Source organism: Apteryx rowi, unplaced genomic scaffold (genome assembly GCF_003343035.1).
Source record: "Apteryx rowi isolate R43461 unplaced genomic scaffold, aptRow1 scaffold_922, whole genome shotgun sequence".
Taxonomy (NCBI): domain Eukaryota; kingdom Metazoa; phylum Chordata; class Aves; order Apterygiformes; family Apterygidae; genus Apteryx; species Apteryx rowi.
Genome location: NW_020451230.1, coordinates 102028 through 116702, shown reverse-complemented (window position 1 = coordinate 116702; position 14675 = coordinate 102028). Strand labels below are relative to the sequence as shown.

At 36.8% G+C, this 14675-nt stretch overlaps 1 protein-coding gene across 1 annotated transcript in view; it reads right to left on the bottom strand.

Moving 5' to 3' along the window:
* The window catches only part of ACSS3 (acyl-CoA synthetase short chain family member 3), a gene marked incomplete at its 5' end in the record, with an annotated part of 90451 nt that overhangs the window by 28556 nt on the left and 47220 nt on the right, over positions 1–14675 (bottom strand). Inside the window, one exon of the mRNA XM_026091778.1 lies at positions 8952–9055. Coding sequence (XP_025947563.1) covers positions 8952–9055 — 104 coding nt within the window. The remainder of the gene's footprint in view (positions 1–8951; positions 9056–14675) is intronic.

Genomic DNA, 14675 nt, shown 5'->3' with positions numbered 1-14675 from the left:
GCAAAGGATTATTCCTTCCAGGCACTAGACCCATGCAGCTTAACACTAGCCTTCCTGTTCTCAAATCATCAGGAAAATCACCTACTTTACACTAATGAGGACTTTATTCTCTGAGCTCCAAAAAAGCAGTTGCCATGCAACAAGACTGAGATCAGCAACCTGTACCATTTTCACACACACACCAACTAGAGGTGCTGTCACAGCTTCTCTCCCTCACACAGCTGAGGCTGCATTACTTTTACCTAACACGCTAGATCGTAAAGGTGTCTCCCCTTCTTCTTCATTTGCCTATCCATTGCACAATAAACAGCTCACGGATGGGCTCCATAACTTAAGATTGCTTTACATTTCTTTTGTTTTCAATCATCAAAACTGCATAAATGAAATTTTAAAAAGGAGAAAAACATTTATAATACTTCATTCATATTAATGCATGTCCCTTGGCTGCATGTGGAAAGACAATCAGAAGTGATTAAGATTAATAAGCACTGAGAAACTGAAGCCAAATGGGAGCAGAAAAGCTTAATGCATGCTTTCTATCAATTCTATGTTAGAAAATGACAGTATAAATGAGACAGAATGGCTATGGAACAGTTGATACTGAATTTGTATCAACACAGAGGAGGTGTTTACCAGTGTGAGGAAAAAGGACAGAAGAGCCAGGAGGAAGAGAAAACCTTCCCAGCAACTTAAAAAGCAGAGGTGTATGCCTAACCATGTGCAAACTGTAATCACTTCCAAAAATAAAAGCACTTCATATTTTTTTTCAAGCCTCAATGCTCCTTCCATCATTGAACATTGCGATCTTTGCAACCTGGAGCATTTCCCAAAATGCACAGGAGAACTGATAGCTCTGTGAAATGCGCATCTGAAATAACCCTAAAAAGACAAACATTTTTGGTGGAGAAAATACATGCCATGCCTGGTGGGATGATGAAATAGGGCAAATGATGAACAGCACTGAAGAACATAATAAACTTATGCAGCTGTAATGATTCATTCCAAGTAGAAAAAGCTTGTAGAGTATATATATAATCCAAACATACATTTTTAGATGTCCAACAAACAAGCAAGCATTATATAATAATAACAAGAAATTTCTGTAAAAAAACATTTCTCAGCTAAGCAGATACAGCCTGAATTTCTGGATAACAATCCTCTATGCATGGAGGCATGCCTGAGAAATCCCATGAAAAATCAAGTTTAGAAGATGAGTATAGATGACTATAAGCCTGAAAGACTACAGAGGGCAACACAATCAGGGAAGCAACGTGACCCATTTTATTAAGGCATGCCATGAATCACGTATGATGGAGACGCTAAGCTTTGTTAGCAAGAGCATAGATACAACATTCTACCATTATATGAACTAGGATTACACCAATAAAACGCCTGGTTCTAAGTACTGATGGTCTCCAATTCTTAACTCTCTTTTCTACCTCCCTGGTAACAGGATGCTCTGAGTTGGGGTTTTCAAAGGGAACAGTTTTACCACATTTCCAAATAACTGCTCATTTAGAAAAATTCCATAGCTTTGCTGTTCCATTCACTAGCCCATATAAAGGCCCAGACTATTTTATACTGGAGCTAGGCTTAGGAAATTCTAATTCTGCAATTACAGCACATTTCTTGGATGTACATAGGGATTTAGGTCTCCCGTGATGAAGAGGGATAGGTTTCCCCACTCCTTCCCCACATCTGAGTGGTTAACATTACTGAAACACTGGGAAAGAGAGGCACCAACTGCTCTTCATCGGTTTAAGAGACTGACTGGCTCCTCCAAAATAAATTTAGCCCACATTACTTGGCTCTTTGGAGGGTGGGGGGGAAGCGTCAAATTCTAATTCAAAATCATAGTATGTTACTCCCTGAAGTTACATTAATCTGCCGTTAAAACAAAAATTGCAAGAACTGTCAATCTCCCAACCTCAAGAGCAAAAGCCATAACCAGAAGGCACCAGGAAAGAGCCCTCTGATTTTGACATGGGTTGACCAGACAGACAGGGTACACAACACATACAAGCTTTGTTCTTCTTCCTTTCTCTGAAGCAACTGGTAAAGGCCATTGTACAGAATGAGACAACCACACACTACTGAAAGGTCAATCTCTGCCTTGGCAATGCCTGTAGCCCCTATAGAAAAAAAAATCTCTTTATCTGTCTCTGTCTCTCTGTCTCTCTCTTTCCTCCAGTGACAAGCAAAACACTATTTGAAGTTGTTGTCTGGTCTTGAAATTGAATGAATGCAATGCAGACGAGCTATACTAATGACATGCTGTCAATTACTAAGCCGGATTACTAAGCAAAAACAATGGCTAAAACAATCTTTATGTTCACATCCTTAAAGGACAGAATGGGATCCCCTACGTAGAGACATGATAATGACCACTTCTCTCCTTTTCCTCTACATGAATATCTGTTGCAAATTCAGCTATCCAAAACATTATGCTGGCCTCTGCATTTCAGGGCTGCACAGCCGCAGAATTTTCTGCAGAGTAGTTTCCACATTTTAAGAACTGTTCTGCAAAGTATCAGCATCCACTAAAAACAAAATATGGTTCCAGTCTTTATAGGATACAGCAGTCCTTAAAAAGCGTGAGCTAACCTACACTGAGGCACTATCTGATAATTTGAAACAACAGCTTGGACTCCGTAAGTGATCTGTTCCACCTCTTCCATCTCAGTTCCATAATTGCAGAATGGCATTTCTGGTACTTAAAAAAAAAATCCATGCATTGATTCTTTGATCCAAATGAAATGGCTACCCTTTGCTTAGCTTCCATTATCTGTTGTCTCTTGCTCTGCAAATTTCACCATCTGAAGGAATTCACTGGATCAGAACGCATATTCTGTGGCATTTTGAACAGGGCAAAGCAGAAGATGACTGGAGAACAAAACCGGGAATTTAACTGCAGAACGGGGTGGGAGACAGAAGTCTAGACTGACGAGGTAACTCACCTAACGAACCGCCCTGCGGTGGAAATGTTGGAAGATTAGCTAACAGACTTCAGTTGCAGAAACCATCTTTCTGGCCACTCATGAGAAGATTTTGCACAACGTTGCCAAGACAACGCAATGGAAACTGAAGACTGGGGAGCAGATCACGCTGCGTGGAGACCACATTAATAAACTCTTCCTCATAAATGATTGTGGTAGGAAGTAATTCACTGAAATATATTACAGTGATTACGCTTACCTATGATTCATATTTTTTACACTGTATTCTACGAGACGAGCGTTTTGTTTCTATAGTCCTAATAATATATTTGTATATCCATGACTCCTGTATGGAATTACAATTCAGCATAATGCTAATAACATGTACTAATAAAAATAATACCAACATAGCATTTGCATGTTTTAGGGATAAGACACAGATAAGGAAAAAGAAAAGTTTTAAAGTGACAGAGTAAATTAATCCTGCTATAAAACTGTGGGAATTCCTAGCAGGGAATTTCACCACATTGTGCCAGAGTACCCAAGATCTTATTACACTCTGCGTACTATAACCACCTTTTTCAGCAGCCATAATGTAACAAGCAGAATGTGATTTTCATCCTAATACCTACTGCAGACACAGATTCACTACTGAAAAGACAGCTTATTTCCATGAACACAGAAAAGGTGCACAGTGTCCCTGTAGTTCTGTCCCTTACAGAGCTGACACTCAGATTAATTAGGGCAAATCACATAATGTAATACAATTATTATCCCCAACTTGAACTTCTTAAACCCTCACAGGCTCCATAACTTAGATTCCTATAGCAGAAGGAGGACACAACCACAAAACTGTACAGAAAGATGTGTTTTGACTAGTATTTTATGCATTTCAAATTTTATTTACTGGATTTTCAATTTCAGTTGTTTCACCTGAATTTTCCTATACATCCTGAAATAGAGAGTCTCAAAACATTTCTATTTATAAATACCAAGAGAAAAAAAAATCACTACTTCTTATATTTAATATGAAGAAATAGAAATGTTATTTGTTAAATTTTCCAAAATTGTCAAAAAAGATGTGGGAGAGTTTCATTTTATTTCTTTGTACTACAAAATACTGAATAGCTAACCTGAATGCAGAGGAGGATGTTTAACACAAGCTTTCATAGCCTTCATGCTTCATTTATCCCTTCACACCCTCAGTGCTATAACTAACTGTTTTTTTCTTCTAAAATCTAAAGCTAGCTCCGAAACAGGGTAACCCAAACTCACATGTCTTGGTGTATTGGGGCCTCTTCAGAGAACTTGACACAGCAGGTACAACCTAAACATCATGCAGGTTATTTCAAATATATTTGGCAAAGTGCCCTATGACTTACTTAGCTGGAAGACTTAAACATAAATACATTATCATTCCCTTAAAACATAACTACGCACAGAGACATAGAACAAGGCTCAAAATGTGCTTTTCTGTTTCCCTCCAGACACACTCAAAATATCACAAAACATATGTAAGTATGACAAGAAAGTTTATCTCTGAGCAAGAAAAGCTCTGCTTTCTAACACTGAATTTGCAATAGCTTCCTGGATGACTTGGGGCAAGACACCACTTTTTCTCAATTTAATATCTGCAAGACTGGAATAACACTTTACTTACTTCACAGGGGTATTAAAAGAATTAATTTGACTCTGTTTGCACAACCACTTTGAAGATGAAAATTGCTATTTAAAGGCTAAGTGTCATTTTCTTATAAATATGCAAAAACTGAACACCCGCACAAAACCAAAACAAGATTATCCCTTCCCTGTGCATAGACGTGCACAAGACTTGAAAGTACCATTCTTTCATCTATTGCCACATCTCTGAAGAAAACAGCAAGCGCATATCAGTCCTTAAGTCCTCAACTCCTACTTGCCACTTATTGATCCTGTGACATACATTTCACATCTTCTAAGACATGCTTACTGCATTTGTAACACAAATAAATAAAAATGCATTACTAATGAAGGAATACTGACAAAAATCAAAGTTGTAATCTCTGAGGCTTTCTGGGTGTAATGGCTTTGAAGTCTCCTAATGAAAGCTTTCTACTGTTTCAAAGTACTGTTTCAATTCACAGTGATTTCATATACTTCATAAATCTTCCGAAGACAACATGAGGAAAAAAAACCCTACCTACATTTCTTTGTCCATACTCATTCATTTCTAGTTTCAATATAAGGCAAAGGGGCCATGAGCTTTGAAGATACCTTATTAAACCTGAAGTGCTTTACATTCCCTTTTTTCTTTTTGCATTATCCTTTTTCATGGCAGCCTTTTATTTCCCTTCACTCATAATCATTTCTGCCTCTAAATAATAACCCAGTTGTTCCTCAGCTCTACAAAGTTGATCTCTTCCCTCCTTTTCTCTCAGTAATAAATAAAGCCATAGAAATTATCCAACCATACAAGAAATGCTAATTACCAAGATGCTAGATTCCCCTCCTTCATCTATTGTTTTAGCCTCAGCTGAAAGAGGTGATGACTAAGACAATTGCACAAGTAAGACATATAGTATTCAGGTAAATTAAAATGCCACCATTTCTCACAGTTTTACAAGGCTCCTGCTTTGGAAGAATACATACAAATATTAAATCTGGGAACAAGTAACAGTTTGCCAGATTATCAAAGGTCAAAAACATTTTCATATATAGAAGTAAATCAGTAGCTTTGAATCTTGGGAACAACAAAACAGCAGTTTAGAACCTCAGATAAAATTTAATTACAATAAAAGGCATTTCCTAAAATGCACTAGTTTTGTTATTTTGAACTAGAATAGGCTATAAAAAAATTCATTTAAAGAACTTATTAGCTCTATATGACGTTATAAAATAACTAATTGTTCAAATTGTCTTGTTAGCCTTGACTAGAGGTCTTTTTTTTTGCTTTTAGCTGCAATTTTTTATTTTAGAAATAGTTGAAAACTTTTTCTTTCTGAGCCTCGGGATCCTCTATTCTGTCATCATTCACTAACCATGAATATTTCTAATATGAAGTTATAAACCTAGTTATCTATTTTATAAGATATTCTACATTCAGTACCTTATAGCTTTGACCTAACACAAGCCCTTTCTTGCCTCCGTCTCCCACATTTATTATATCTCCATAATGCTTCCTAAAGGACAAAACAGCGTATTATCAAATCCTACCTTCTCCATACTTACTCATGACATAGAAAAGAGGAGCTGTCTCTACTAGTGAAAAGTACATCTGAATTTGTCACTAGCTTCTAAAAATGAACAGTCACAAAGATGGCCAGACTCTTCTTGGTGGTGGTATATGACCAACAAGAGACAAGGTCCAAAAATTGCAACTTGAGAGGTTCAGACTGGACTTTAGGAAAAACTCTCATACTAGGAGGGCCATGCAGCACTGGGACAGGTTACTCAAGGAGGTTGTGGAATCATCAGAGGATTTCCAGACTCAGCTACATAAAGCCATCACTGTTGACAAGTGTCCTGCTTTGAGAGGGAGGGAGACTACAACATTTCTATGATTCAATAGCATCATTTCTGTGATTCAACAGCATCTACTTAACGGCTGCTAAAATCAAAACAGCCAGCAGCTTCAGTGGCTGTTTGAAGGGGTGGGAGCTACTGGACTAGTAAATTTTTGTAGAAAACCAAGGGAGACTAAGAGGGAAGTACAATTAGCAGTGTTTGACATTTCTGTTTCAGGATGGTGCTTTCTTTAGTTCAGCTGTGTTACCTTCCGTACCTCTAACTGTTTCTGGCAAAAGTTTCTTCTTCTGCAGCTGCTGCCCTCTAAAACAGCCCTTTTGCGTGCTTTTGCCTCATCAACTTTTCATCTATTTTAAAACACTTTAAAAGGATACCATTCCTCCCTAGCGCAAACATCAAATAGTGAAAGGAGGAGCGCAATATTAGTGTTATTTAGTTTGCAGGGGTTTCCACTGTAGCTATAAATTAACAGGAAATTAAAGATTAAAATGCAGCTCTTGTAAACACATCAGAAGAGAAATTTTTTCAGCTCCTTGCTGAATAAAGGCCCCAAAACAACTGAATTTTCACCTTACTAGATGGTCATTCATCTTACTAGATCATCAGTAGCTGTCATTAAACCACTTAAACCACATTTTTAAATGCATTAAAATGAACTTACTAGTATCTGCTTTATTATAACAAAATCATTTTATAATATCTATTATGTAATATCATGCTTCCAAGCTCAACATTTTCAATACTGATTTGAAGCACTTTCTGTAGGGTATAAAACAGGATCTAACTGAATATATTGTAAACCCATTACTGTTGGATTAAAAAGGCTTTTCTGACATGAAAACCCACTCTGAATAATATTTTACCAAGTGAAAGACACAGCTAAATGTGACAGAACTGCTTGTTTTTTCACAGCTAACGGGATACGTTTTGTACGCTGTTAACAAGGAGGTGACTGAACAGCAAAAGGGAAGGCTGCTTTCTTCTGCTGTTTTATCTGCTGTAGTCTGGGGCAAGTGAAGATTTTCTAAGGGAGGAAGAATCTCTTCTTCCTCTGAGCAGTCAAGCATGTTAATGTAAGGGAAGTTCTGGAATACAGGATGGTGCTGGGAGAAGTCCCAGCAGGCACACAGCCTGAAGTACAAATGCAGTTTGAAAGACTCTTCAGCAGAAGAGGAGCAGAAGGAGGCTTGCCTGTAACAAGTGAAGGACCTAAACCAAGCCTCAGAGAAGAGAGAAATGACTGGACTATCATAAGGACCCACCGCACCGTAGACTGTGTGGAGTTGGTGCAATCTGATAGCCCTTAGAAAGACTGAAAGTAAAGACTAACTCTGAAAGGGTAGGCAAGGAACAAAGAGGATGTTTGCTTCCAAGCATTTCCATTTTATCTCACTTACCAGATTTGACTGCTCTCTATTTAAAAAGTAAAAAAAAAAAAATTTTGCTTTTTAAAAAGTTTTAAAAGTTAAAATAATTCTAGTTTATTAGCTTGTATTCTACTAAAACAATCACTTTTTTCTTCTCCTTTCTTCCTTACCTCTTCCTCCTCATCCCCTGAAATTAAGTCTCTCTGACAGGGACTTTGATTCAGGTATATTTTTTCTTCGAGACTGAATGTCTTGCTTACATTCAATAATACACATTTCTACAATAATCACTCAAAAATAAAAGTGGGTCATCATTCTAATCAAATTATTTACCTCTCTTAGCACTGTATTTGAAATGGCCTTAGCTCATTAAGTCCTGCTACAATCTAGTTTAAGAGCATGTCATGAATATAAAATCAAGAATATAAAACATAGTGCACTCTGAGCTGGGCTCTTGGTCTTCTTTTGAAAGTCTCTCAAAGCACAGTCTGAGTACAATCACACACATGCTTGTTTAAAATGTCTGACCGACACTTGAGACATATCTGAATAAACATAGTAACATTAAGTCTTTGCACTAACTATACATTTCTTATCAAAGCTATAGACAATTACATATATATCTGCACCCACATAGATAGGTATAAAAACACACAGAATTACACACAGTAATATTGGTTACTGCCAGGTTATTGTCAGTACACAGACAAAGAAATTATCTGATCTTCTAAGCTTTTTCAGTTAAACTAACTGCTTGCTCTGCATCGCTGAGGCCTATTCTTGCCTACAGGCTTTGGGATCATAGTCGCATATGCAAATAAAATATAAAATTATGCCTGCAAAAATACAGAAATTACAATAATGATGCTGATTTTTATCACAAGCATCAGAAAATACCATTTTGTTTTTTTCTACATAGCTTTTAAAAATGCTGTGTTTTAAATATATCCTTAAGTCACTTTTCAAGCCACTTCCAAAAAAAAATTCTTCTTGCTTGAATTTTTATTTTCACACTTGGTCCTGTCTATTTAAATTAAGTTCACATTTATTGAAAAACAGACCACTACTACCTGCAGACTCAGGACAGAAGTCTGAAAATATTTCCTTTTTACTCTATTTCACAAACATATTTTAAAATACTCACCAGTCTGCCACCAGTGGTCTAAGACGGGTACCTTGAAGACTTTTTTTGACCATTCTAGTGTGTCCACATCACAGTGCTCACCAGCTACAAATAATGTTCTGAACCTTTATATAAAAACAAAAAAAGTACATCTTGATCTGGATCGAGAAAGGAAAATGGCATGAGAAAATAAATTCAATAAACATTTGTGGTCTGTGTCCCAGATGAAATAGAGAGAAAAGGGTGTTGGAAGGACTCTTACTCCTTGTACCTATTCATCCTACTGAGTAGCAGTTAGAATCTTAGCAATATTGATTTAGGCTTCTTGATACATCATGTAAAAGAAGCTTTCCTTTTAGAAAGCAAAGACCTTGGGAGACCTGTGGCATGAAATTGCCAATGGAAGGAAAGAATATTTAAATAGCTTGTACAAAGGAACTGGAACATCAGTTAAGCAAAGCATAAGTATCAAATACCAAAAAGGGGTCAGAAAAAGATATCAGAAAAAAGCAGTAAAGAAATAAACAAATAAAAAAACTTTTTATGGAAATACCTGTAGTATAACTTAGTTAGAAGTTGTTAATAACATTCCCCTTAAACTGATGTTAGTATTTTTCAAATTGTTAGTTATCTTTTTATAGATGTTTGGAAATGAGATCTGTGAACAACTAACGGGGGCTAAAGCCATTTTCCTAAGTAGAGCCAGGCTATATGAACAGATACATAAATATAGATATATACATACATATATACTTGTGTGTGTGTGTGTGTGTGTGTGTACACATATATATAATTTTATATTCTGAGAGATTATAAATCATTTCTATTTTCATGTAATCCTATTAGATAATGCTGATAACGCAACTGCATTTAGCAACTATGGGTCCCTGACGATACCATTATAATTCAGTTCATTTGACTGGATATTCTGCAGTCAGTTTTGGCAGAAAAAGATGCAACTTCTGGCAGTACCGACAGATGCAATCTGGATTTTTGTACCATTAAATTACACAGTGCTATATAACTGGGTATTAAACCCACACACAGTCTTTAACTTCATCAACTTCTGTCAGATGTTTTGTCACACTTTATCATCCTTCATTAAGCATTACAAACTCACTTCACACCCTGTTTAGTATGATAAGGTCTTTCATGTCAGCTGCAGCATTCTTAAATATTATTAGTAGTATTTAGAATCCAGACCTTATTTTGCATTACTGCATGCTGCTAAGGTTATGATCTAACACTTGCGCAGTACCTTTGTTCATATCTGTAGCAGATTTTTTGCACTTCTAATTTTCTAAGGAGCAACTTAAACCCTGTTATATTGCATATAACCTCATGGATACTCATGACACAGGTCAGACATCCTCACCAAATAAGAAGGTACTTAAGAAAAGAATCATTTATGATCTTGCCCGCACACCTCCAATAAAGAAATAAGCAATCCTTTTCAAGTAGAAACCGAGAACTTTGAATTCAGATTCACTAAGTAGAGATAAAAATAAATGACCAGCTGTGCCCAGATGCACCACTGGATTGATATTCAATACTGTGTCATTACCTTTAGGATTTGTGTTATAATAGCATAGTTTCTATGGGTAGCAAAGTATGGTATTCATCTCCCTTGGCTCTTGTTACCAGAAAAACATCTACTCTGAACAAGTTCTCTAGGCTTCTATAATGCACAAAGACCAAGAGGCAACTTGAGAGTAATTTACCTTTAAGACTCCAAATAGGGTAAGGCTCATTTTTTACAATATGGAAAGGCAAACAAAACAAAACAAAATCCAAGATCCTACAGCAACAATAAATAACATGACTAAGCTACAATATGGAGACTTTGTTAAGTTATTGTTTAAAAAGTTAGTTATAGACACAGTGATTAACTTACTGCAATATAACTTGGAAGGGACGGTCTTGCATCTCAGAAAAAGGAAATCAAGAATGAAAGTTTGGGACATTCTTATTTTGCTGCACATATAAATGTGTTTCTATTTAAGCAAGATTTTAAAACAGAAAGTCATCATTTGGGAAATAAAATTTAATAGTGAGGGAAATTTAATACATAAAATCTCTCTTTTATTTTTGTAGATAAGAACCTATACTTTAAAAAAAAAAATCACAACAGAAAACTGCAGCTCCTTCCTAGAAAGACTGGCATAGAATTCTGAAACACATCACAACAAGTCACATCAATGCCTATTTTTAACCAACAGGGACAATCCTGTCACAAAGAATAATGCGAATTCTAAATGCATAGTTAACATGCACATATGCCCCACACTCCAGACCAAAGAACCTGCTCCCCGCTTCTGCAGTATCCAGAGAGTGTGCTCAAGTCTTCCCTCTCCCAAACCCTCCATATTCACCATATGACACAGAGAAGACAGCACTGTCATTCTAACCAGAGAGGCAATTTAAAACCCCAAAAGACTGAGAGGAGAGGGAAGATGAGAAGTAAACATACATTCAGCCTCCATATCTGAAAAACTCTGTTTACCAGTAAATAACCTCTTTCTTTCTTCTTTGAGTGACAGTCCACAGGTATACCTGTTCTGCTAGTGACTAAACATTTCATAAACTGTCATGCAACCAGAAACACTCTGCCAAGTACTGCATCAATCCTCAAGGCTTCTGAGATGACATAATGTCTAATTAAGATATGAACGGAGCTTCAGGTCACCCAGCAACAGACCCTGGGATTAAAAGTATTCACCAAAATATCTCCTTGTTACAATCACAGCACGCTCTACCACAGCCAGATCAATTTCAGCAACATTTTGTTTCATTGTAAGTCTTGACACAGTCCATTAATTCTGAAGACAGCTGCTGTACAAAGGACTGGACTCCTGTCCTTTAGCAATGGACATGAACTGTGCTGATTTCTAAAAAGCTGTATACTTCTGGCTACAAAAAGCATTCTTAGATGCTGAGGGCATGAAACAGATTTCACTTCAGAGGCATGACATTCATAAAGAAAATTAGATTAATCTTTTCATGAAGATGAAATCCAGAAAACAATTTAGGAAATTATGATAGAAGACAGAGCAGTTAACCCACAGGTGTCAGAAATTAGTGATGGAAATGCAGAGATCAGCCCATGCAACTACAGAACTGGGAATGCCACTAAGAGGTAGCCTAGAGATTAATCTCTCCATTTCAAAGGCTTATCATTTGGAGATTACAGACTTCTCATAACAAGGCTGCCCAAGTCAAAAAGGATATATGGAATATTTTCACGTCACTCTTCTCCAGATGACAGGCAGTTCCTGCTACCGTAAAAGGCAGCCTCTCACAGCCTAAGGGCTAGTGACCTACTAACTGTATAGAGGCAAGGCAGGAGAGTATGAACAGTAAAGGTACAGCTCAAGACAACATTAGTAAAATACAGAATGAACTATCATGAAATACAGTAAACCATGTGCTCTAAAACTGAAAAGCAGCTTTTTTTACTGCAATGTTTGGCCTAGTGGTCAAAAATTTGATGAGAGATACTGAAGAGTTTAGTGTCTTTTAGATCCCTTTATTGATCTATAGTTAGAGTAAAGGCAAAGAAACATCCACAAGTAATAGAAGCAGATGGGAACTCTTATCAGCAAGGTGGGGAACCCGCCCTGGCTAAACATAATAACCTAAGAACAGTCTTATCTATGAACTAAGCAGAAGTTATTATGTCTACATCTATCACCATTACATCTTTGCTATAAGAAGATTAACTTATTGCACATCTAGAGTTTTAAGCCAGTTCATTTACGAAAGATCTTGGAAAACGTTACCGTGTTGAACCTGAAGATGCAGATAAAAACTCCACTGTCTTAAGTTCAGAATAGATTTCAACCAACTCTCCTTTTTAATACTCCAAGAAAGAATCCATTTCAAGCCTTCTTGAACTAGATGGCAAGGATGCCCAGCAACTATAAGGTAACATACATCTTTGAAGGACTGGAGTCACCATGATTATGGGCTGGAAAACAGAATTCTAAAAGGTAAAAATAATTTTACCTCTGAAAGGTAAAAATAATTTCTAGAAGAATCACTAAATAGGGAGTAACTTGCTTTTAGCTGACAACTCAAAACTCTCTCATTGCTGTCAGAGCAGAATAGCTAACACGTGGAGATAAGGACTGCTTACTTTCCATTTCCTCATGGTGGAGAGAAGGCAAGGAACAAGCATACCTTTCAAAGGCACTAGAGAGGTCTTAAATACTCCAGTTTGAAGTCATATAACATATGTCCACCCACACAGTAGGGATGTGTTTGCAGACCACATCTAAGAACTGGATCTGCAGGCTAAAGAGCAATCCCATGTTGTGGGAAGGGACTAGCTCTTTGGCAAACTTACAGCACAAAATCATCAAAAAGAATCCAAGAGCAAAGTGCCATAGACCTAACAAAGCATAAGAACTGTGGAATTACCTTCTCCTATTAAACAGTATAAAGAGAGATATGATGATTTCGGCACAGTTATAAAAAGTCCACTGCGAAATTTTTTTAACATTCCACTTAAAACTTTATATGTCAATGTATCTATTATTGCAATCATCTACTACTGAAATGCAATTAATATGGAAGAAAGATCTTAAAACCTCCCTGTTGAATAAATATATCCTAAGCTGTTATTCCAAAAACCTACAATCCTAACATAAAGTTCAGTGCAATCAAGCTTCTAGGTCCTATTCAAGAGTCTAAGGGAATGGACTTGATTTGGGTGTTACTCCAAGTACAAAAGAAACCACACCTCCAAACCATTGCCCAAAAGCAGAGTGTTCACATGGGTAATAATCCGAGCTACACTTTTCTGGATTAAACAAACATAGAACTATTTTTAATTCTAGAATGCACACACCATCTTTTCCTGACAAAGAAAAGCTGTGTCTGCATCATGCTAAATAAGCTTTTTTTCTGAAAGAACAATGAGGAAAGTTCACTTCTACTTCTTAACATAAACTGGAAATAAAGAATTCTTACTAATTCTTAATGCAGCTAGAGACTGCAGATATTAAAACCTGTAAAAATGTTCTTAAAAAAAAAAAAACTTGAATGTTTTGAGATCATATAATTTTCTTCCATTGGTTTCTTTGCTTGTTCTCCTCCCTGAATTAATTCTACCTTGGTCAAGAGGATCCAAGCATTGGAGGGTTGTGTGACAGAGTCAGAGAGATGGAGCACACACCAGCAGCTACAGATCACTCATCCTGCAGGCAAAGGGGAGCTCCACAAAGGATCTCGGTGAACTCTGCTCAGGATTCCAGTAGGAATGGCCAGAAATGATCTACAGCAGCACAGAGCAGGGGGTAACAGACAAGACTGCAAAATGCACTTCAATCTTCCTAAATTCTGACTCTCAATCACATCCTCTAGCAGCATGTGCAAGACAGATTATAAATTAGGTGAGAAAGTATTTCTTTCTAGCAGTTTTGAATTTGCTACTTTAATTTCATATCCTCCTATTCCTGTGTGACAGGATAGAAAATAGAAGTTACTAATCCATTTCATACTCATTACTTCTGCGCATTTTTAATGTAGTGTCATATTTCTTTCTAGAGTGAGCACATCAATATGTATTACACATATACACTATTCTACACTAACTGTGTATTATAGGGATTGGGCTGCAGTCCTATACTTCAATTCCAAGCTACTGGGTAGATCTTAGACTGCACAAAGCACAGTAACTTTAATTTTACACAGATACATAAATTGCTGTCCTTCCAAACTGTGCTTCAAATCAATTATTCTAAG